The 25,491-nt window shown below is 43.2% G+C and overlaps 1 protein-coding gene across 1 annotated transcript in view; it reads left to right on the top strand.

The window, feature by feature from the left end:
- The window catches only part of MAN2C1 (mannosidase alpha class 2C member 1), an 80,299-nt gene that overhangs the window by 20,771 nt on the left and 34,037 nt on the right, over nucleotides 1-25,491 (top strand). The window contains exons 4-10 of the mRNA XM_033920906.1: nucleotides 2,054-2,124; nucleotides 3,416-3,593; nucleotides 3,866-4,055; nucleotides 11,919-12,025; nucleotides 12,684-12,794; nucleotides 21,494-21,586; nucleotides 22,114-22,230. Coding sequence (XP_033776797.1) covers nucleotides 2,054-2,124; nucleotides 3,416-3,593; nucleotides 3,866-4,055; nucleotides 11,919-12,025; nucleotides 12,684-12,794; nucleotides 21,494-21,586; nucleotides 22,114-22,230 — 867 coding nt within the window. The remainder of the gene's footprint in view (nucleotides 1-2,053; nucleotides 2,125-3,415; nucleotides 3,594-3,865; nucleotides 4,056-11,918; nucleotides 12,026-12,683; nucleotides 12,795-21,493; nucleotides 21,587-22,113; nucleotides 22,231-25,491) is intronic.

The raw sequence follows: 25,491 nt of genomic DNA, 5'->3' as shown, positions 1-25,491 counted from the left end.
TTCCATTAGTTTGCTCACTATTGATGTGAGACTCACCGGTCTGTAGTTTGCCGTCTCCATCTTGGAGCCTTTCTTGTGGAGTGGAATAACGTTAGCCGTCTTCCAGTCCAACGGGACACTGCCTGTACTGAGGGAGAGGTTGAAGAGTGCGGACAGTGGCTCCGCCAAGACCTCACTCAACTCCCTAAGCACCCTGGGGTGTAGGTTGTCAGGCCCCATTGCCTTGTTAACCTTGCTGTGCCATCATTACCTGTTCATCCACTCTAATAATAATCCTACACATCTCTAAACACCTGCACTGTTGACTGAAGACAATCTTGAAATACCTGGGATTATGACTTCATTGCTGATGTCTTGATAGAACTCCATAATCATTGGTCACTCTAACATTTGATAAGGATGGCAGTTTTCTTTTGTAAGTAGTCATCTGACCATCAGGTCTCGAGTTTTCTGCTTCCTTACTATTCTTTCCAGTGCAATAGGGATAGTATGCTGAATGATAGGGCTATCCATGCTCGCGAGCATACTGCAGAAGGTGTCAATCACAGCTTTTCAGCTCCTCCTTCTCCCCGGTCTGTGCTGCCCCCTTCAGTTCTCCCTTCTGCAGGCGAGTATTAAAGTGTTGTGCTGATCTGCTCCCTTTATTTCTTTATTATTTTGTAGTTTTTCTGGTTTGTTTGCAGTTTTACACAGCTCCAGGACTGCTGTGCCAAAGGAGCAGACTTTAGTCTGCAGCTGATAAGTGTATCCTGTTCAGTCAGCCTGCTGAAAATTTGTGGAGCTCAGGATTCCAGGCCCTCAACTTCCTTGACTTGGTCAGGAGCTTGAGCGCAGGCTGTTAGGCATCAATAACGTCCCTCGGAATGTTCATGGTGCCGGCTGTGGTTTTGTCTCACCCCTTCCTCTTTTCTGCATCCATTGCGGCCTGGAGGGGGTAGAGGCTCAGTCTGACTATGGTCCGACTGGCAGCCTGAAGATCTCGGGATGGTAGCTGACCAGCAGCTTGAGGCAGATCATCCCTCCAGATCCAGCTACACTTTAAAGGAACTGAAGCAGGCTGCAGCACCATTTCCCTAGCACATAGTTTGCAGGGCAGACTGACAGCCTATGGCAGGGGTATGCAATTCCGGTCCTCGAGAGCCGTAGCCAGGTCAGGTTTTCAGGATATCCACAATGAATATGTATGAGATGGATTTGCATGCACTGCCTCCTTGAGATGTAAATCTATCTCATGCATATTTATTGTGGATATGCTGAAAACCTGACCTGGCTACGGCTCTCGAGGACCGGAATTGCCTAACCCTAGCCTATGGGGAAAGTTGGATGTGTCTGAAAAACTGTGTTTTGACTGTTTCTGTAGTTAAGTGCTTGGTACCCCCCCACCCCCCCCATCTAAAATCCTATTTTTTAAAGTTTTTGGTCGGCTCTGAAGTGTTTTAAAGCCATTTTTTGGCACTAAAATGCTACTGTGGTGGCCATTTTGGATTTCCTGATTTTTTTTTTTTTTTTTTTTTTCTAAGTTCTCAAACTTATTTAAAATACCTCGTTTTGCCTCAAAATTGGTAGGTATGGAGTCCGTGTTGACTTGCTGGCTCAGTAGCATGCAGAGAGACTTGGGGGTTTGATTTCTAACGTGGGCCATCTGCAGCCTGAACAGCTGGGGCTAGTGATGCTGCATAGGTAGTACTCGCAGCTTCTCTAAGGAAGGACACACAATCATTTTGCAATGGTGACACCTAGTGACTGTATTTAGGGCCTATGATTGCAGGGTTCCAGAAGAGCCAGGATGTATGCCTTGCAATAGAGGGAACAGGTAAACTGGAAGGCAAAAATCCCCAGGTAGTGAAATTTCATGGTGCCAGATCCCAGCTCTGATTCTGGTGAGCTAGAAGTATAAAGGAGCAGGAGGACATTGCTGGACCCAAAAAGGTGTTGCAACTAACTTACTCTACTTTTTATTCAGTATTTCCATAGCTACTAGAAATCGTATAGAGAAAAGTTTGGATAAATAGCTGTTTTTTTAAGACTCAGCTTATTCTTCTTTTGAGTACAGGGGTTGACTAAAGAGGGTGAGAAGACCAGTTACATCCTGACAGACAGCCTGAAGGAGCAGGAGCCTCACAGGTGAGAAGCAAAGTTACCAATACAGATATTATGTGGACAGAACTGTTTGTGTCAACACCCAAGAATATGATATGATTTCCTATATTTGCTATGGAAAATCTGTCCTTGTCAGCCACTAGCCTTACAAAGTTGATAGTACCATAGTACCATCCCTTTTGCTTATAAGCCTAACTTTTCCAGTTAGTCACTATCCCACAATACTTCACACAGAATGTTGTAGTTGCTAGCCATTGAGAAGAGCAAACTTGATACTTTTGGTCTTATGTTTCTAGTCTCCATGTCTTAGTCACTAGCCCAGGAAATTTCTCTCTTCCAGGCTCAATCTTGGATGCCTGCCTGCTTTTCAGACAACACTCTCATCCTCCCTGTTTTGTCTGCTCACAATCTTGGGGTCATCTATGACTCCTTTCTCTCCTTCACTGTCCAGATACAACATATCACTAAAACCTGCCACTTCTTCTTCTATAATATTACCAAAATCCTTCCTCTCTGTGCACACTACCAAAACCCTTATCCAAGTCCTCATCACCTCACGCTTAAACTACTGCAACTTGCTACTGTCAGGCCTTCCACTTAGACATTTCGCTTCCCTCCAGTCTGTCCAGAGTTCAGCTGCACAACTCATATTCCGTGCGAGCCACTATACTCACGTCACCCCTCTCCTAAAGTCACTTCACTGACTTCCCATCCATTTCCGAATACAATTCAAACTCCTCTTAGTGACCTACAAATGCACTCACTCGGCTGCCCCTCACTATCTCTCTTCACTTATCTCCCTCTATGTTCCCCTCCCCCCTCATGTGCTCCGCTCAGCTGATAAATCCCTCCTGTCTGTGCCCTTCTCTTTCTTCGCCAACTCCAGACTCCGTCCCTTTTACCTTGCTGCGCCATGTGTTTGGAACAAGCTGCCCAAATCCCTATGATGGACTCTGTCTCTGGCAGCATTCATGGCCCAGTTGAAAGCCTATCTCTTCGAGACTGCCTTCAACTCCTAACTCATCTCACCTTGGGTGCCACATCTTTAACCCTATATTTCATGTCTGTCTGTTCAAGTTATATTGTAAGCTCTTCTGAGCAGGAACCATCTATTATTAAATGTCAAAATGTACAGCGGAAGTAGTACATAAAACTCCACTTAAATAGAGCTGAGAGTACTCAAATGGAAGAAAAGCCTCAGGTTTTATCGGCAGAGCGGTGCATACATTTTTCAGCGCTATATAAGTGATAAATAGTAGTAGTAGATAAGGAGGTTTTCTGTTTGCTTTCACTTTTTCTCTTCCTTTGAACACAGCCTGACCCTCTATGTAGAGATGGCCTGCAATGGGCTCTTTGGTTCTGGGAATAACTGCATGATTGCGCCCCCTGACCCCGACAGGAAGTTTGTTTTGCAGCGTGCCGAGCTTGTGGTCTTTAACAGAGATGTGCATGAACTGTTGGTGGATTTTGAGACCCTCCTGGACATGGCCAAGGTATAAAAGTTTGTTTTCTTTTCTGTCTTCTCCATGCATGCAGCCAGCGTCTCAAATGCAACTGTCAACTGAAAAAATGTGAATCTTCCTGGTGGAAACGGGGACAATTTTAGAATAGCCTGTGCAGATACAACTTATGCAGAAACTTTTAATTAGCTTATTTCACTCAAAAATTCAAGGAGAGATGGCCCGAGTGTGTTTCCTTTTATAAATTAGCTAATAATGTGACAGACTTGTACTAGAAGCATTCATTTGCTGCTTCTGTTCTGCAGTTTCTTGGGGAGGAAAATCAGCGGAGCTTTCAGGCACTGTATGTGGCCAATCAGATGGTGAACGTGTGTGATGTGATGGACCCATCAACTTTTTCAAAAGTCCATCAGATGTCTTCTTCCTTCTTCAACCAGAAGAACGGGGACAGCCAGCACCTCATCCATGCTCTTGGACATTGTCACATTGACTCAGGTATAGCTCTTGCAGGCAGGCCAAAAACCCCAGTGGCTGGACTCTACAGGCCCTAATTTCAGAACCAGTCATTCTAAACCGAAAATTGTGGGTTTTACAGAAAGCTATCTCTTTTCTGGCAACAGTCTGTCTATAAGGACATAAGAATAGCTATACTAGGTCAGACCAATGTATCCTGTTTCTACAGTTGCCAATCCAAGTCACAAGTTCCTGGCAAAAAACCAATGAGTTATGATATTACAGTCAAGTTACTTGTATTTTTCTATTTGCCTTCTATCCATTTACTTTATTCCTGTCTAGAGATTTGTACTCAAATACCTTGTCTGTTTACTATCTACATTATAATAAGGCAGAATATAGAACATCAGGTAATAGGTCAAAGAAGCGTTATAACATTAAAAAAAAAAGCTTACTTATCCATTGAAATAAACAACTAGGCATTTGCTGTTTGACTTAAGGTACATTCTGTATGTTGTGGCGCAGGGAATCAGAGTTCAGATCCGTTGTCTTTTTGAGGCCAATCAAGCCTAGTCATGCCTCAGATGGTGCACTGACACCTGATGAGGGATAAGAGATACTAGTATAATGATGGCCAGATAAGGGCACTGAGGACACAGCTCGGAGGAGGGGTTCCTCCAGCTCTTATGCTGGCAAAAGTATGCTATTAGAATTGTGGGCCAAAAAAATCGGAATAAAACCCACCTGAAAATCACCTAACCTGATGCAAATGGTGATGCTGTCCTGACCAACATCAAAGCTCCATGCAGGTATCACATGGGTACATGGAGAAGGTGATTTTCAAAGTATTTTACGTACTTTGGTGGTCCTTTCACTAAGGCGCACTAAACGCTAACGCGTCGGTTATATTCTATGGACGTGTTAGCGTTTTGTGCTTGCTAATATTTAACACATGCTAAAACGGCTAGCGTGTCTTAGTAAAAGAGGGGGTCAGTTGACTATCTCGAAATTGCCCTCCTTCATTAGTAAAGGTTTATGCTATACATTCTTGGATAAGGCACGTGATTTCTAGCCCCATGTAGAAGAGGTGTGCTTGGGACTAGAGAATGACACGGGGAAAAATTCTGTCCCTGTCCCCGGACCACCATCCTCTTCACCGCCCCGTCCCCGTCTCTGCTGTCCCCTTCACCGCCCCGTCACCATCCCCACTGTCCCTTTCACCGCCCTGTCCCCGTCTTCAGCGTCTTCTTCTCTCCATCCCCCCCACCCCCAGCACCCTTCACGCGGTCCAGCAGCTCCCTCCCGCCGGCCAGCCGTGCATTTCTCTCCCTCCCTCCCTCTTACCTTCTCTTGTGGCGAAACTGGCAATTTGTATAAGGCTATGCGCTGTATTACAGCCGAAGCCTTGAAGTTGCGTCGGGTTGCCTGCTAGAAAAGTCTCCTCCGATGCTACCGGAAACAGGAAGTTGTGTCAGAGGAGATTTTTCCAGCAGGCAATGCGACGCAACTTCAAGGCTCCGGCTGTAATACAGCTCATAGCCTTATAGAAATCGCAAGTTTCAACAAGAAAAGGCAAGGGAAAAGGAGGGAGGGAGGGAGATGCATGGCCGGCGGGAGAGAGGGAGCTGCCGGATCGAACGCTCATTCACCGCGCGTGCTAACCATTCACTGCTCCACGGGGCGGTGAATGGCCTTGTCCCCGATCTCGCGGTGACCTTTTTTTTTGGTCACCGTTTTGGCGGGTTACCCGCGGCTAGCCGCAGGTAACAACCACCGTGTAATTCTCTACTTGGGACCTTGCCAAGACTAGCAAAAGAAAAGGACAGGCACAGACGGCAATTTCAAGCAAGCAAAATTCTGCCTACGGATAAAAACAGGTGCAAGTGGCTGCACATGCTTTGAATCCATGATGAGTGTTAGAAGCAATGTATGCCCATGCTTAATGTTAACTGAGTGCTTTGCACCAGTTCTCAAAGCGATGTGGAATCTCATCCCAGTACAGACAATTTGAAGAGTGCACTGTAAAGCATGGATCTAGCATAAACTGCTGAAGACTGGCCTCGAGGAGATTTTTAAAACTAGGGAATGTGACCATAATTGCAGTTCTAGTGCAATGTGTCTAGTGGTCCTGAACACTAGGGTCTTGTATCTGAATGAGCTAGTTGCTTGCAGAAAACTGGCAATCATGTTTTCAACGCCATCTCCTCAGGGAGCTGCTCCTACCCATCCCTCCAGTTTGTTTTCTGAAAGCAAGTTGTTCAGAAGTGTTTTTGATCTGATCAAGCCTTTTCGTTACAAGAGATTTTTTGATAAATTGCTCGGTTTTCAGACAGGTAAGATGGTTCTATGGCTAAGTACCATTATTTCTCAGGCCCACTCATATATGTCCTTTAGGAAGCTACTAAAAACTGATTTATTCAACAAATTTGTAAACTGATGTTCAAGAATATCGACTGGTAAATTGCATATTGATCTTATAGCTAGTACTTTTTTGTGGAATTTTTATTGTATTTTAGCAAATTGTATTTTATTCATTTATTGTATAATTTTAGCACTGTTTTTTAGTATATTGCATTTTTATTCATTGATTGTATAATTTTAGCACTGTATGTGAACTGCCTAGAACTATGGTAGGGCGGTATATAAAAATAAAATTATTATTATTATTATTATTTATTATGTTTAAGTATTTTTTCTCAGTTTTCTTTGGAGGCTTTCCTACTTGGTATCCTCTGCCTGGGAGCAGGAACAGCCCTTGGGGACACCTAGCCAGCCAGCCTGCTTTTATATTTTTTTGAACTCAGAGGCTTAGCTGCTCACATCCCTGATTTAATCAGGAGCTTGAGTGCAGGCTGTTTGGCTCCTTCCTGGCCCTCCTTCCTGGGACCCTGATAAGTATCTTTATTTTTCAACCTCATGACTGTAAAGTGTCCAGTGTCAACCTGAATGCAAGAATTGAAGTCGTTTGAAAGTTTTTGAAAGTTTTTGAAAGCATACAGCAATATTAAGAGATTTATTCAGTTCAGTTTTTTTACTTACTCGCACCCTTGAGTGGGAATTGCTTTTGCATTTATTAAGCAATGATTGGAAGATAAAACTCTTTCGTCCAAGAGGGGGTTTCCTCTCCCTCTTTAGAGTTACATTTCTCTGAGCAAATATTTTTGCATAGCAGTTTCTGCTCTTGAGGTGTGTTAATATACAGAGTCAGCTCTTTTCTTTAGCTATATTTTTTCTGACTCCTTGGTTACTTTGTCCCTGCCATAGTGGAAACATAGGGGCTAAAAATGGGCCAGCTTTGTGGTCCTCTCACCTTTCGCGGCACAGTTTTCTGGGGGCTGAGGTTCAGTCCAACCTTGGACCAACAGGCAGGCAGAAGACCAGGTTCAGCCAGCCAGCAAATTTGTGATGCAAATTTCTTCTCCATTGATTCCAGCTGAAATCCTATGCTGAAGCAGGCAGGCAACACGTGGCACAGTGAGTAAGGCTATTGAAGCCTAGGGGGAAAATCGTAGGATCCTAAAAGTTGAATTTAAGGGTTTCTGACCCCAGGACCCAGGTCCCCTACCTCTTAACCCCTTTCACTGTGATTCTTTTCCTTCAGGGAGGTCTCCAAGGGCTGTTCTTGGGGTGATTTTTTTTTTTTTCTTGCAGTGGCCATTTTGGATTTTAAAATATCTTTTTTTTTCTTCTGCTCCAAAACCCCTCGGTTTTGCTCAAAATTGACTGGGATGGATGCCACAGTCCTTTTTACCCCTATATCATGCCAGATTTGTTCTGGATGGCCAGCCAAAGAGCATCCATGTCCCACGTGTGATGGCGCACATAGAGAAGGGGTAAGATCCTGGGGCTCAGCCTCCTCTTAGTCCTTCAGGGCTGGGGATCTGCAGGAGGCATGTTCCCAGGGGAAGAGACCCTTCCCAGACCCTCCGAATCTGTATTGGCCAAATGCAGTCACACGGAGGCCACAGAGCCCAGGAAAACAGGCAGGGACCCCCTGTTGGGGTTGGTAGGACCCCTAGTATAAGGATTGACCCTAGATTTTGTGAGCTTTATGTGGAATTCTAATTTGAACTATCTAGGGTCCTCAGCATCTGTTAGCAGTGCACCAATTGTGGCAGCGCAGGGGTTCTCCCTTCAACATGTGCCCTAGCTAGATGAGGATGCAGACTTGGACCATAAGGTTCAGTATGTCATAGACTGGGAGAATGGCAAGTCCAATTCCATGCCACGTTTATCCCAAGATGAAGTCTCCCTGGCAGAGTGTGCTTCTGTGCAGGACAGCGGTCAACTGATGGTGGCAACCCTGGATCAGGGAGAAGACCCCATAGTATGCCAGCTGTTCTGAGCTTTTGAGTGTTATTTCTACTTCACTGGAAGTCCTGCAAGCTTCCTCTACTCACTTATGATCAGTTCTGTGGCTCCGACTGTGTTTTTGTTCCCTCACATTTGGACATCACTAAGCTGGTCACTGGGAGTCACCAGAAGGATCCCTTCAAGTGGCTAAAACTATGGCCAACTATATCTGATGGCACCAGATTTCCAGCAGCTATTCAGCTGAAAGTGTATTTGCTGGTGGCGCAGGTCACTAAATGAACCTCCCTGCCTAGTAAAGGAGGAGTGATGTTAAAGGATCATCAGGACCGCAAAGTGGACTTGTTCCTCAAGCATCAATTTGAAGCTTTGGCCCTAGGAATTTAAGCGGCACCTGCATCTTCTTTTGTAGCTCTTGCTTATCACACTTGCCTATCTCGGGCCTCAGACCTGATAGATGGAGAAGATCCCCAGATGCTTCTCTCTGGGGTGAATTATATTGTAGATGCTCTGTATGTTCTTATAAGAGTTATGAAAGGTCTCAGCCAATGCTATCTCCACCCGACGGATGCTCTGAATCAGACAGTGGGCAGGAGATGTTGCCTTTAAAGCTATACTAAGCAGACGTCCTTTTCAGGGGCAGATGCTCTTGGGCAAGGGCGTAGATGACCTGATGGCCAGTGTGATGGACCGTTGCCCCAAGTCCTTACCAGATAGCAGACACTGTTTGACCCGGAGTTTGGGATGGGGTAATTTTTGAGGTTCTCAAAGATTTTGTACACAGAAGACCTGAGAAGATTTTTTTAAAAAAAGATGACTGTCACCGAGAGGTTAGGAAAGCAAAAAGAGAATATGAGGAGAGGCTGGCGGGGGAAGCAAGAAACTTCAAACCATTCTTCAGGTATGTGAAGGGGAAACAACCAGCCAGGGAGGAAGTGGGACCGTTAGACGATGGAGACAGGAAGGGAGTAGTAAAGGAAGAAAAAGAGATAGCTGACAGGTTAAACAAGTTCTTCTCGTCAGTCTTCACGAGAGAGGACACATCCAACATCCCAGAACCTGAGGAGCACATAAACGGAAACCCTGATGAGAAGCTAGTCCAACTAGAGGTAAACAAAGAGGATGTTCTCAGAAAGATAGACAGACTAAAGAGCGACAAATCACCAGGTCCGGACGGCATCCACCCAAGGGTATTAAAAGAACTGAGAAACGAAATAGCAGATACACTAAGCCAAATATGTAACCTATCCTTAAAAACTGGGGAGATCCCAGAAGACTGGAAAATAGCCAATGTCACGCCCATCTTTAAGAAGGGATCAAGGGGTGACCCGGGAAACTACAGGCCGGTGAGCTTGACCTCGGTTCCGGGAAAGATGATGGAAGCACTAATCAAGGACGCAATCTGCGAATACATAGAAGGCAATGGACAACTGAAGGCGAGCCAGCACGGCTTCTTCAAGGGAAGATCGTGCCTCACGAACTTACTGTATTTCTTTGAGGGAATAAACAACCAGGTGGATAAAGGGGAATCCATAGACATCATTTACCTTGACTTCCAAAAAGCCTTCGATAAGGTACCTCACGAAAGACTACTTAAGAAGCTGTGGAGCCACGGGGTGCAGGGGGATATCCACCGATGGATCAAACACTGGCTGGCAGGCAGGAAGCAGAGGGTTGGAGTAAAGGGCCATTACTCAGACTGGCAATGGGTCACGAGTGGAGTTCCACAGGGGTCGGTGCTGGGACCAATCCTGTTCAATATATTCATCAACGACCTGGAGACGGGGACGACATGTGAGGTTATCAAATTTGCTGATGACACCAAGCTTTGCAGCAGGGTTAGAAACGCGGAAGACTGTGAGGTTCTGCAAAGAGACCTAACAAGACTGGAAGAGTGGGCAAAAAAATGGCTAATGAGTTTTAATATAGAGAAATGTAAGGTCATGCATGTAGGGAAGAAGAACCCGATGTTCAGCTACAAAATGGGGGGATCACTGCTAGGGGTAAGCAACCTTGAAAGAGACCTGGGGGTGATGGTGGACACAACATTGAAAGCATCAACTCAGTGCGCAACGGCCTCAAAGAAAGCGAACAGAATGTTGGGTATCATTAAAAAGGGTATCTCGACCAGGACGAAGGAAGTCATCATGCCGCTGTATCGTGCAATGGTGCGCCCACATCTGGAGTACTGTGTCTAATACTGGTCGCCGTACCTCAAGAAGGACATGGCAGTACTCGAGGGGGTCCAGAGGAGAGCAACTAAATTGATAAAAGGTATGGAAAACTATTCGTATGCTGACAGGTTGAAGATGCTGGGGCTCTTCTCCCTGGAAAAGCGGAGACTTAGAGGAGACATGATAGAAACCTTCAAAATCCTGAGGGGCATAGAGAAAGTGGACAGGGACAGATTTTTCAGACTGTGGGGAACCACTAACACAAGGGGTCACTCGGAAAAATTGAGAGGGGACAGGTTTAGAACAAATGCTAGGAGGTTCTTTTTTACCCAGAGGGTGGTGGACACATGGAACGCGCTTCCGGAGGTTGTGATAGCCCAGAGCACATTGCAGGGTTTCAAGGAAGGTTTAGACAAGTTCCTAAAAGAAAAGGGGATTGAGGGTTACAGATAAAAAAGAAGAGGTAGGTTACAGAAACGGACAGGAACCACATTACAGGTCATGGACCTGACGGGCCGCCGCGAGAGCGGACCGCTGGGCGCGATGGACCAATGGTCTGACCCAGTGGTGGCAACTTCTTATGTTCTTATGATGCATAGTTAAATCCCATACAGTCTGGCTTCAGTCTCTGCTTGATATCAGGTCATCGAATAGCTACGAGCATTATACATAATTAGTGCTGGTTGCACAAGTTTGGATGTTACAGTAATTCCTATGTTTGTTACAGAGAAGAACAAAATTGTAGTATCAGGAATTTTTCCCCATTTTCCTCCTTCCTGTTATGTCTTTTATTAATGTGCTACTTGATTGCTTTTGTACAAATGGGGGGCAGGAGCAGCTCCCTGGGAAGGAGGTGGAATTGAAAACATGATAACTTGCTAGTTCACAAACAAGACCCTACAATTCAGGACCAGCATTCAAGACCACTATACACATCTGCAAGAAAGAATATTACTGAGGTAAGAACCTAATCTTTCTCTGCATACCTTTTTGATTTGAAACAAGGTTTTAACAATGTTTGAAAAAGTTTGTAAGAAAAAGGAAGATGATCTAGAAATAAAATTCAAAGGAAGAGAAAACTCCAAGACCCAGATAGCATAGGATTAAGATGTAGGTAAACTAGGCATGTGCCTAGGGCCCAAACATCCTGATTAGTTATGCCTTAATTCAGCCCTGTCTAAACTTCATGCAGGAAAGATGTCATCAATTGTATCATCTTTGTGACTTGATTTCTCCAGCTATGTACTATATATCCCAAATTGAAGTGTCTGTGTAATGCATCCCTTGGCACAAATTTAAAGATTGGGTTGAAATCCAATAGCATTAAAAATTACCTTCCCAGTGGACCATTATTAGAGATCAAGTTTTTTTTTTAAAAAAAGTAAACAATCGCACCAATGTGTTTGCCTGCTTTCTGCAGCCTGGCTATGGCCATACGAAGAAACAATTCGGAAGTGTGCTCGAAGCTGGGTGACTGTGATACGCCTGATGGAGAAAAATCCTGACTTTATATTCCTCTGTTCTCAGGTACGTCACCTTCGTTCTGCATGTCTTTGAGTTCCAGGGGACATCATTGGGTCATGTTTCAGGTGTATTGCTACGTTTAGCTGTGAAAGGCATGGTTGTTGCCTCTGCTGATGTTCTACCATTTCTGGCTCTCAGAAAAATTATTCTCATTCAACTCTGTTCCCAGTTCTCAAAGGGCCACTGGTGATACCTCAGGAACTATTTTTAGCACCCACAGGTATCTCTGTTCCCAGTTGCTGGAAATTGCTGTTTCTTGAGCCAACTTCAAGGGCTTCCTTGTTTATAAAAATCCAAACTATTCTACTAGAAGTCTGTGGTATCTATATCCCATGAGAATTTAATTGTTGCAGTCTTGTTTTCTCCTTCTTTTATTTATCCTTATGTACAGCTTTGATCTTTGGTGTGGGAGGCTCAATTTATACTGGAACCTAAGAGCAGATCACATAAAGGAGGGAGGGGGAGGGGAATGGAATTTGTATATCACCTTTTTGTGGTTACACATTCAAAGCAGTTTACATATATACAGGTACTTATTTTGTACCCTGGGCAATGGAGGGATTACGGGACTTGCCCAGGGTCACAAAGAGCAGCACTGAGCTTTCCCCTTCCCCTGTTGGGAATCTTGCAGTTCATGTTACAGTGTCTTTCATCTTCACAGGCCCAGCAGTTTGAATGGGTAAAGAACTGGTACCCAGGGCTGTACTCGCAGATCCAGAAGTATGTCAAACTGGGGCAGTTTATACCTGTCGGTGGTACCTGGGTAGAAATGGTAAGGGATGAAAGGCTGAGGATATGTTTTTTCCATGTGCCTCTGTGACTGACTTAGTTTGTATCGCTATAAGACCAACAGTACTAAAGTAGAGAAGGATAAATCACTTTATGTATTGAAACCTTCCCCTATGTTATTGGAAAACATACAGGGAGTTTTTCCACATTAATACTCATAATGAAGAAAAGGGACCTCATCAGTATCTCAAACCAACCCTTCAACATTTGGGGGTAAGTCAAAAAATCAAACACAAAAAAACCCAGAACAATGACCCTATTATGTATAAGAAACCAAAAGAAGGGTAAAAAAATGACTCTATCTTCTGGGTGCTGTATCTAAAATTGAGGTTTATTGTCTCACATGAAACCCAACATAGTACCATGTTTACTGCGGGCTGGCAAGGTAAATGCTCCAATGCTCATTCAGTTCCTATGAGCATCGGAGCACTTACCTCGCTGGCCTGTCGTAGAAACCTCGACAGTGGCTTGTAAAAGCTAGCATTAATGCTAAAATATATGTATAATGCACATATGTATATAAGTTTATTGGGGAGTGTATGATGCAGTGGTTAGAGCTACATCCTCAGCACCCTGAGGTTGTAATTTCAAATCCCTCGCTCCTTGTGAACCTGGGCAAGTCAATCCCCCCATTGCTCCTAGTACACAAGATAGAGTTTGAGCACGCTGGGACAGATAGGAAAACATGATAATGTTCAATACCGGAATGTAAAACCACTTAGGATATAAGTGGTATATATATTAATAAATAAGAATGTATATAAAAATGACTATAAATATGAATAATAATAATATATTTAAGACAAACATATTGCAAAGTCAATTATATTCTTCAATCATAAATATATGAAATAAGGATATAGTTCAAAAACAATAGAAAAAGTTGATAATGGTACATTTATAAAGTTACGACTACGTGTAGGCTCCATTACTGAGGCCGACTCCTGGATAAATTGGATAGTATTTACACTTGAATATCAGTGGGAAGTGTGTGTTTTATAACATTTATAAAGTGATCATCCTGACAAAATTAATAAGCAGTAATGAAAAGATAATAAGTAATAATAAGAAAACAATAAATAATAAAAAAATCCTATCAGCCACTCTATACAAGTTATATATAAATGTCAGTCAATTGGAAGAACTTCTGGTTTAAGACAAAAAAATCTGAAAAATGAAAGAAAGCTCAGCAGATTACATATAAGAATATCATAAAGATCAAAATCATGAATTGGTAAATTAAAAAAAAGATCAACAAACCTTTAGTGCTCTTAAAAAAAGATCAAAAAGACTTAGGGCTCCTTTTACTAAGGTGTGCTAGCGGCTTTAGCGCACACTACAAAACCGCACGGGCTAACACCTCCATAGAGCTTGCGTTAGTATTTTCATTTAGCACATGGTTAGCGCGTGCTAAAAACGCTAGCGCACCTTAGTTAAAGGAGCCCTTAGCTGCTATTGAGAAAACTATGATGTTTAGACAACATGACCTACCAATATACCCACCAAAAGAGTAAAAAATTTTCAAGTACGAAGAGAGGAGAGAGATATACAACTATAGCATAAATGCTGTACATTTTACATAACACACAGCAAAGGTCAGTGTCTAGAAACAAAGATTTTTTTAATTTTATTTTAGCAATTCAAAAAACTTCAAACAATTTCATAGTGAATTGCATTAAAAAAAGCCTATCTAGCAAAGTACATTAAAAAAAATCTTAAATACGAGAAGCTGTGCTTATATCTATAGGATCAATTGGGTAGACTGCTTATCAATGTTCAGAAAGAAACAAATGGTTCAATCTCTGCTACATGTCTTAAGTTACAATTATTATATAGCTTCCTAAGCACAACTGTCACGGATCACTGTTTTTATCTATAAATCTATGAAAAAGGAGTGTAGTAACCAGCAGAAGAAAGGAGGTGTTGATGCCCCTATACAAGTTGTTGGTGAGGCCCCACTTGGAGTATTGTGTATAGTTTTGGAGGCTGTATCTGGCCAAGGATATAAGAAGACTTGAACGGTCCAGAGGAAGGCAATGAAAATGGTAGGGAGTTTGCACCAAAAGTAGTATGAGAAGAGATTTAAGACCTCAACAAGGGTTCATAGACAACGGCGCGAAAGACAAAAGCGCGCGCCGACAATTGAGCACAGCGCAGAGGTGTGCGCCGCACAAAATTACAGTTTTTAGGGGCTCCGACGGGGGGTTTTGTTGGGGAACCCCCCTAGTTTACTTAATAGACATCGCGCCGGCGTTATGGGGGGTTTGTAACCCTCCACATTTTACTGTAAACTGAACTTTTCCCCTAAAAACAGGGAAAAAGTTAAGTTTTCAGTAAAATGTGGGGGGTTACAACCCCCCCACAACGCGGCGCGATGTCTATTAAGTAAAGTGGGGGGGTTCCTCCCCACGTCCCCCCCCGTCGGAGCCCTAAAAACAGTAATTTAGAGTGGCGCGCGCCTCTGCGCTGCGCTCAATTGTCTGGGCGCGCCTTTGTCCCGGCGCGCTTTTGACCAGACACCCTCAACAAGTATACTCTGGAGGAGAGGAAGAATAGGGATGATATGATACAGACATTTAAACATTTGAAAGGTATTAATATAAACCAAATCTTTTCCAGAGAAGGGAAATTTGTAAAACTAGAGGGCGTGAATTAAGGTTGAGGGGTGGTAGAGTTAAGAGTAAGAACATAAGAATTGCCAAACTGGTACAGACCAAAGGTCCATCAAGCCCAGTATACTGTTTCGAACAGTGGCCAACCCAGGTCCTAAGTACCTAGCAAGATCTCAAGTAGTAATGTTAGGGAATTCTTTTTCACAGAGAGGGTGGTAGATGCCTGGAATGCCATCCCAAGGGAGGTGGTGGAGAGGAAAATGATGACTGAATTTAAAAAAAGCAAAAAGCATGGGATGAACACAGAGGATCTCTAATTAGAATATGAATGGGCAGACTTTCACGGTCTGAATCCCACAAATGAGATGGTTTAGATAGGCTGCAGTGAGCGTCAACAGCAACTCCAGTAGTTAAGGAGTTAAGAATTTTAGCAGCTCTCTGGCGTTTAAATTTCCCCAATTATGGAATGAACTTCCCCTAATTTTGAGGTGTCCCAGTTCCTTCCAACTCTTCCGTAAACTTCTAAAAACTTTTTTATTCGCTAAACATTTTGAAAACTAACTCTCTTGTATTTCAGTTTACTTTATTTTTTTAATTTATTGTTAACCGTGTCGAACTTCCTTTGGTTGAAGACCCGGTATATAAGGTTAAGTTTTAGTTTAGTTTAGTTTAGAAATAACAAAGAAAAAAATACATTTTAATGTAATCATGAAATTGTAATGCATGTAATTTTAGGGCAGACTGGATGGGACCATTCATGTCTTTTATCTGCTATCATTTACTATGTCCAGTATAATTACTATGTTAACTAGCTGTTTTGTGTGGTGTCATTCAATTAATGTGGATAATGCTTATGCCATAAAAGAAAATAAGATTCTTAAACAGGTAATGCGTGATATAAAACCTGTCCTGACATGAGCCATATTTTGCATCTGTTATGTCAAGAGTACAGAAAGCAGGTTATATCTGTTCAACTGCAGGAAGTCACTACGATTAGAATTCTAGGGGTTATTCTGGATCATAAATTGACATATCATAATCAAATTAGCGCAGTAGTAAGAGGTTGTTTTCAGAGGTTAAGAATGATTAGATCAATCGTCCCTTTTCTGGACTCATCATCACTGAATATCCTTGTACATTCGTTGATCATGTTGAAGTTAGACTATTGCAACTCGCTCTATAAAGGAGTAGCTCTTAAAGAAATCAGTCGACTTCAATTAATTCAAAACACCTCAATTAAGATTATAACAAATATGAAAAAATTTGATCACGTGATGCCTCTTCTTAAAGAAGCTCATTGGCTTCCAATTGTTCATAGAATCTCCTACAAAATAGCAATATTAACAACCAAAGCTCCATCATTTTTTAGAAAGGTACATTATTCCATATATTCCTACTAGAAGTTTGAGATCTGAGGACAAAAACCTTCTAGTAATTCCATCACTTAGTATAATAAATACAAGACAAGATATGATTTTTGCAGTTACAGCACCCTGAATATGGAATTCCCTACCATCATTTATTAAAGAAGAAAAATCATTGAATAAATTTAAAGGACTGTTAAAGTGCTGGTTGTACAAAGATGCTTTTGAGACCTAATTATCGGAGTCCCTAATGATCCCATTTGATGCTTAAACTCATTAATCCTCTGTCTTAGGCTCTGAGAATTTTGGAAAAAAAAATTCTTAATTTTCTACTATACTTTTATAAATACTTTTAAACTTTCTTACCCTCCATTTGTATTTTCCTTGTATGTATCCTTTGCTATACTTATTGTAGTTCTCCCTACTTCCCTTATGTATTGGTATGTCAGGTCCGTTTGTGTTGGTTTTAGTTAATAATTAAGACCCTGTTTTTAATTGTTAAATCGCTTTGAATTAATGATATTGCGATGCATCAAAATTTTAATAAAACTTGAAACTTCAAGAAAGTGGCAGATATCAAAACTTTATTTTTGCAATGCCTTTTTAGCCTGCTTACATCTTAGCAAATTTCTGAAGCAGGGGTTCTTAACCCAGTCTTTAGGACACACCTAGCCCAGTCAGGTTTTCAGGGTACCCATAATGAATATGAGATGAATTTGCAAGCACTACCTCCATGTATGCAAATCTATGTCATGGATATTAGAAACATAAAAACATAGAAATAGACGGCAGATAAGGGCCACGGCCCATCAAGTCTGCCCACTCCAGTGACCCTCCCTATCTATCTTTGCGGATAGATCCCACATGTCTATCCCATCTGGCCTTAAAATCTGGCACGCTGCTGGCCTCAATAACCTGGAGTGGAAGACTATTCCAGCGATCAACCACCCTTTCAGTGAAGAAGAACTTCCTAGTGTCACTGTGCAGTTTCCCGCCCCTGATTTTCCACGAATGCCCCCTTGTTGCCACGGGACCCTTGAAGAAGAAGATGTCTTCTTCCACCTCGATGCGGCTGGGTGTGCCCTGAGGACTGGGTTGAGAAACATTGCTCTAAAAGGAGTGTATGCTTGTTGTTTCCCTTTCAAATAGGGTTACCAGATTTTCCTATGGGAAAATCCAGACCCATGGTCACACACCCCCAGGACCACCCAGGTCCACCTCTTTCCTACCCTGTTCCGCCCCCCAGACGGCATCCCTGCATGTGCGGACACGATGTAATGACGTCACATGCATGCAACGTCACCACATTGCGTCCGTGCATGCACGGATGCCCCTTCCTGGTGTGATTATGTCGGGAAGCTTTTCAAAACCTGGACAAAGTGCTGGGTTTTGAAAAGCCGTCTGGACCCCCGGACATGTCCTCAAAAGGAGAACATGTCTGGGGAAATCCAGACGACTGGTCACCCTACTTTCAAAAATCGAGATCTGATTACATTCAATTGGAAAAATCATAGCAGGTTAAATTATAGCTTCTGGTGGAATTCAGTTTGTCATATATATAAAATGGAAAGAACAATAGCAACACAGAGAGGATATTTTGATAAATTTCAGGAGGTGTGGGGACCATTTACAGATTTTTGTAATGAGTAATGAACATTTTCCCAAAGATAAAATAATTGTAATGATGGGATGGGGATGGGTGGGTAATATTTTAGAAAATAGTTTGATGTATAAACTATATGAATATGGTTGGAGTGTTAGGGTTGGACATATGTATCCGCAAAGGTTTCGTCAGCAGGAGACCTGAAGTTATGATGCCGTTGTACAGAGCCATGGTGAGGCCTCACTTGGAGTACTGTGTTCAGTTTTGGAGACCACACTACCGAAAGGACGTGCTGAGGATCGAGTCGGTTCAGCGAACGGCCACCAGGATGGTCATGGGGCTCAAGGATCTCACGTATGAAGAAAGACTAAAGAAGTTGCGGCTGTACTCACTTGAGGAAAGAAGAGAACGGGGAGATATGATTGAAACGTATAAGTACATCACAGGACGCATCGAGTCAGAAGATGATATCTTCTGGCTCATGGGACCCTCAACCACCAGAGGGCATCCGCTGAAAATCAGGGGAGGGAAGTTTCATGGCGACTCCAGGAAGTACTTCTTCACCGAAAGAGTGGTGGATCATTGGAACAGACTCCCACTCCAGGTGATAAAGGCCAGCAGCGTGACGGATTTTAAGAGAAAATGGGATACTCACGTGGGATCTTTAAGGGAGTGAATTCAGGGGAGGGGATACTTGGAATGGGCAAACTTGGTGGGCTATAGCCCTTTTCTGCCGCTTTTTTCTATGTTTCTATGTTTCTGTGTAAGGATTAGGGAGGGAGGGGAGGGATCTCAGATTCGGTATTAAGAGTTGTAATTAGGAATATTATTAATACAATGAATTCTCTATAAAATATGCATTATCAGGTTTGGGGGGGAGGGTTATTCATTATATTTATGTGATACATGTAAGTTAATCAAGTGATGTTGTATAAGGTCAAATGTATTTCTATGTTGCACTTGTACTATGTAAAAATGAATAAAGAATTAAAAAAAAAAAACACAAAAATCAAGATCTGTGAAGTATTTCTGCTAAGATCTGCTGTTTGCTTTGTCCCTGCTATTTGTGCAGGCAGGCAGGGGGAAAGGAAGGGTGGTCAACATAACACTTGTAAATCAAACATGCATGTGGGTTTTCTCCCCAACTTAGCACATCTCAGATTTGAAAGCATCTCTTTTTAACCTGGATAAATATGAATGATCTACTGAAGCCCACAAATACTTCTAGCCAGGAAGAGGAGGGACATTTCCAGCCAAGCTGTTTTACATGGGTCCGTAATAATAATAATAATAACTTAATTTTTGTTTACCGCCACACCAATAAGTTCTAGGCGGTTCACATCAAGAAGAACTGAACAATCAGCGAATCATATAAATACACATATCATATGCATGTCATAAATACAGCACTAACAATCAAGATATGAATTTATCAAACAAATAGAGGGGCATAATCGAAAGGGACGTCTAAGTCCGTTTACGTCCATATCGCAAGTCGTCCAAAGTTAAAAAGAGCCTAAGACACATTTTCGAAAGATCCGTCCAACTTTTTTTACTTTCGAAAATCGTCTAATTATACGTCCTGCCGATCTGATCGTCCAAGCCACTAAATCGTCTATCTTTATACCACATTTCCGTCCAACTTTCCGTCCAAGTCCAAAACGCCTAGAACAAGCCCTTTTGGACATGGGAGGGGTCTGCAAAGTGATGGACTGCACACCCAGACATGCCACCTAAATAGTGGGGTACCTTACAGGGCACTGCTGTGAACTTCACAAAAAGGGTGCCATGGCTTCTCCTCCCTACAGCTCCCTTATAGGTCATGATGAGCCCCCCAAACCATCTCCAGAATCCCCTAGACCCACTTATCTACCACCCCAATAGCCCTTATGGCTGCAGGAGCCACTTATATTCCAGTACAAAAGGGTTTTGGGGGTGTATAGGGCAGTGCACATGTTTCAGTATCAATACAGTGATTACAGGGGCTTATGGGCATGGGTCCTCCTCTCTATGGGTCCTTAACCCACCCCCAAGACGACTTAAGCTGCCTCTGGGCTGGACGACTAGGCTTTCCTATGCCAGGTGGCCAGGTGATGATGGTCTGGAGGCTGAAATTTAAAGTTGTGAATAAAATTTTTATGGGGGTGAGGGGGTTGGTGATCACTGGGGTAGTGTGTGGGGGTCTGTGTTATGTGTTTTCAGTGCTTCTCTGGTGAGGTTAGGTGGGTTTTTGTGACTTAGACCATGTCTTACATGGTCAAAGTCACAACGTCCAAGTTCCGTTTAGGCTCTGTTGTTAAATTTTGGGTTATACATGCTGAATGACTAAGTCTAAGCCAGCCCACGTCCCACCCAACTCCCACCCTCAACACACCTCCCGAAACACCCCATTTAGCTTTGGACGTTGAGCGGCACTATGAAGGCCTAGGTCATTTTTAAATACGTCCAAAACCTGGTTTTATTATCGGCGCTTGGACGTTTTTGAGAAATGTTTGTCCAAGTGCCGACTTAGGCCAGTTTTTGGATGTTTCTCTCTTTCGATTATGAGCCCCATAGGTTTTCAATAATTTTCTAAAAGAATAAGATTGGGCTTGAGGAATTAGAGTACTCCGCCAGGTATTCATTTTACTGGCCTGGAATGCAAATGCTTGTTCTAGAAATCTCTTGTAACGACAAGATTTGGGTGATGGAAACGCAAACCAATAGAATTTGCGTGTATTCTTGTTCGTTTTATGAAATTCAAAATGAGATGCAAGATAAACTGGGGCTAAACCAAATAATTCTTTAAAACAAATACAACTAAATTTAAACAGAACTCTTGCCTCAAGCGGCAGCCAGTGAAGTTGTCTATAGTAAGAGCTAACATGGTCATATTTTTTTTAGACCAAAGATCAAGCAAACTGCTGAATTTTGTATTATTCTTAACCTGTTAAAGATTTTTTTTATGAGATCCCAAATAGATTATATTACATCCTTCTGTTCTGTTTGGACCCTGAGAGAGAGAGAGACATTGATTTATTTGTATCTGTGATGCGAGCACTGTGAGATCCATGCAGTTAATGATCCCTCTGTTCTGTTTGTTTCCGCTCCTGTATCTTTACAGGATGGGAATCTTCCCAGTGGAGAATCGATGGTTCGGCAGTTCCTCCAGGGACAGCGCTTTTTTCAGCAGGAGTTTGGGAAACCCTGTACTGAGGTACAACATTTATCTTGGCAGTATTAGAGAGAGGACATGGGGCTTAGGAGTTTGTCTGTCTGTAGCTGTTTGTGTGGGACTTGGTGATGGGATTTTTTTTTTATTGAATTTCTGTAGTAGCTTTCAATTACGGTAATCATTTTTCTTTTTTGTCCTACCTCCTTATTTCTCCTCTAAAATGCCTTTCTTGTTCCCTTATGCTCTTTTGCTGTGCTTCTATCACCTTCTTGCTTTCATGTGCTTAATTCCTCTCATGTTTTACCCGTCCTTTTCCTTGGCTACATCTATGCCTCTTATGTCTTCTTCTCTTCCTTTTTCCCCCCAACTCCACCAACTCTTTATCTTTCCTATGAAAAATATGAATATTTTTTGCTTTTCTGTTCTGCCTTCATCTTCCTATGACTTTATCTGTCCCTCTCTCTTCTGTCTGGCTATCACTTTCACACTCCTTTTCTTGTAGGATGTTTCTTTCCTCTGATAATTTGTGTCTCTTCTCCTGCTCTCTTTCTCTCTGTCTGACATTGCAGTTTTGGTTACCAGACACATTTGGATACTCTGCTCAGCTACCTCAGCTGATGTGTGGCAGTGGCATACAGCGATTTCTTACTCAGAAACTCAGCTGGAGCCTGGTAAACTCATTTCCGGTGAGTAACGCAGGGCCAGGATTCATGTGCTGTCCTATGCTATGCCAGTACTTTCAGGCTTTCCTCATATTTCTCATTTTAGACAGGAGTAGCAAAGGCGACTTTCAGCTCTACAAGTTTACAAAATCAATTTCTTGTGCAACAGGACTGGTAGTCTTGACCAGTGGGTTAAACCCTCATTAGCTGTGAGGGTTGTAGAGAGCCCACTGTTTAGTTTTCCATGCTCCACCTCCCATCATTCTGGGATGACCTCCACCCCCTCAGTCTTATTCTCTACAAGTGAGGAGTAGGGAGCCTGTCTGTTCTGCTCGAGTTTAATCTTTAATTTTTTGGGTTTTTTAATCATCTGATTGAAGGATTTCAGTGCTGAAGAAGATCCCAGTCACCCGGGAGCATCTCTGGCTGCGGGAAAATACAGACTCTCAGGGCTGAGGTTTGGTAATCTACAGGCACTTGCCTTGCATGATTCCTGTGTGGCCAGTCTGCATCAGTAGTTGTTGGAACTCAGGATTCGTACCCTTGGGAGCAACCTCACATCAGGTTCGTCTGCAGTGGGCTTGAGCGGCTTGCCCAGGTTCTCTCCATAGTGGGCTTGAGCACAGACTGAGCGGTTCCCATGGTGGTTTTGTCCAGGATCAGGCCCGACTGTTCCTCTTCCAATGACATCACACAGTTCCAGCAGGGTTCTGAGGGTCCAGTTCCATGTCAGAAACTGGATGACACTCTGAAGAAACAAGCCATCTGTTGGACTCCAGACTCGCCTGAGGCAAAAATCTTAATTCCCTCTGATCAAAGGTTTCCCTATGCAGCTCCAGCACAGAAGCGTGGCACAGTGAGCAAAGGTTATTGCAGCCTATGGGGAAAATCAGTGGTGTCCTTAAAAGGCATTTTAAAAAAGTTTCTGAGGTTAGAGATCAGGTCCCCCACCTCCCAAAACCCCTTCCCTTCATTTTTTGAGTTTGCATATTCTCTCCATAGACCATTTTAGGTGTCAGAATCATTATTGCGGCGGCCATCTTGGAGTTCCCAATTTTGTTTTAAAAGTCTCCATCTGCCTCAACAAGCCTTATTTTGACAGAAAACAGCATAAATGGACTGCTCAGGTGGAGATACTTTGGATTCATGTTAGAATTGCGCCTGATGCCTATCTGAAGGGCATGCGGCATGTGGGGGGAGGGGGGCAGAATCTTCAAGCTTCGCCTCACCTTATGGTTCTAGTGGCTTAGTTGCTCAGCTGAAGCATTTTCTGGGCCAGAAATTCCAGCAGGAACCGGAGAAAGTGAACTTGGTGTCTCCAGTGAAGCACGGCCATATGCCGATGGACAAACACCAGAAGCCAGTGCGGGAGACCACCTGGGCAGTGATTCGCTCCCAAATTCATATGCATGATGTGTGAAGCAATTTTAAGTTTTGAAAGCCGACCTAACCCCGCGGGAGCCTCAGTTGAGGTAGCTCCAGGGCTTTTAGCAAAAGGTGCAGGGTCCATCCCAAGGAGCCATTCAGATGTCAAGGGGACCCAAGTTCTGGTGGACTCAGAGGATAAAGGTTCAGGAGTCCTGCCTCTAATTTCTAATTCAGGATCCTCAGCTGCTGGTGTTTCAGCTTCCTGAGGGGGGAGCTGGATCTTGGAGAAAACCTGAGAGTACGAAAGCTGTTCAAACCCTTCGGCCTACAGGTTAATTGCGGAGGTGCTCCAGGAATTAAATTTGGAGCTTCCTCAAGCCTCCATGGCTCAGTGCTTGCTCATGAGCAGCACCAAGAAACAGAATACCTGCTTTCCCTCACATCCAGAGATCACTAAGATGTTAACAGATCAATGGGATGTTCCTGAGGGGCTCTTAAGGAGTAGCTAAGTCCATGGCTAAGCTTTACCTGATGGATGCTGAGTTCCAGCAGCAGTTTGCTATGCCTAAATGGATTCACTGGTGGCGCATTATTTGAAGTGAACTTCACTCCGTAGTAAAGGGGAGTAGCCCTCAAGGACACACAGGACCACAGAATAGACTTTGTCCTTAAAATACAATTTGAGGCTGCTGCGCTGGTACTGAATGCAGTGGCAGCGGCATCTTATATTGCCCAGGCATGCCACTCTCTGCTAAGCTGGGCTCTGGATCTGAACAGCAACACTTCCCCCAGTTCCTCTTGGAGGGGGTGGACTATGTTGCGGATGCTCTCTGACCCAAGCAGAGTATCCCCAAAAGTGGGTTCTTTGTGCACCGTAGCCTCATGAAACTGAAGAAAAATAATAAAAACTGAACAGCGCAAATCTTGTAATGGACTGGCCACCCAGACATGGCAACAGAGCAGTGGGGCACCTTAAAGGGCACTGCTGTGAACTTCACAAAAAGGGTGCCAGATAAACATCTCACCAGAACTCCCTTATAGGTTATGGTGAACCCCCCCCCCAAAAAAAAAAATGCCCCACAAACCCACCGGTCTATAACCCCAATAGCCCTTATGGCTGCAGGTGGCACCTATATGGCAGTAGAATAGGGTTTTGGGGGGTTTTCATGGGCTCACATGTAGTAGTTAGAGTGGCTTTTGGGCCTGGGTCCTCCTCTATGATTCATTAGCCCACCACCAGTCTATTTAAGACACCTGTAAGCAGCTCTACTAAGCTTTCCTATACCAGGTGCTGATGTTCTGGAGACATGCATGTACTTTTTTATTCTGATCTTTGGGGGAGGGGTGAGGGAGTCGGTGAACACTGAGGGAATGTGTGTGGGTCTTTACTTTGTCTCTGCAGTGGTTATCTGGTCACTTTGGATACCTTTTTGGCATTTATACCTGTTTTTACATCCTTTAACTCACAACGGTAAGATTCGATTTTCCCTGCAGGATGACTAAGTCTAGGTCAGCCCCCATCCCACCCACATACTGCTCTATCCAATCCTCCAGATATGCCCCTTTCAGCTCTGGGTGCACAGCAGCATTCAGAGGCATAAAACGTCCCATGGCACGTCCGGAAAGTCAGTTTGATTATCGGCACTTGGATGACCTGTCTTTTAGGTCGTCCAAGTGTCGACTTTGGGTGGGTTTTTAGACGTGTTTAAGTTTTGATTACGCACCTCGGAATGTACAGAGTATTATAAGTTATGCGCATTTCAACACATTTATTTCTCAAAAATATATAAAGTGTACTATCTAAAATCCTAAACAGAAAAGACATATGTAAAATCATTTAAAGATTAGAAAACAGGCAACATAGAGTAGTAACAATAAATAAAATTTATCTTCAAAAAGTCTCAAATGCCTCTGTCA

The sequence above is a fragment of the Geotrypetes seraphini genome, chromosome 14, assembly GCF_902459505.1.
Source record: "Geotrypetes seraphini chromosome 14, aGeoSer1.1, whole genome shotgun sequence".
Classification (NCBI taxonomy): domain Eukaryota; kingdom Metazoa; phylum Chordata; class Amphibia; order Gymnophiona; family Dermophiidae; genus Geotrypetes; species Geotrypetes seraphini.
The sequence above is the reverse complement of the archived record's forward strand: the minus strand, read 5'-3'. Positions and strand labels throughout refer to the sequence as shown.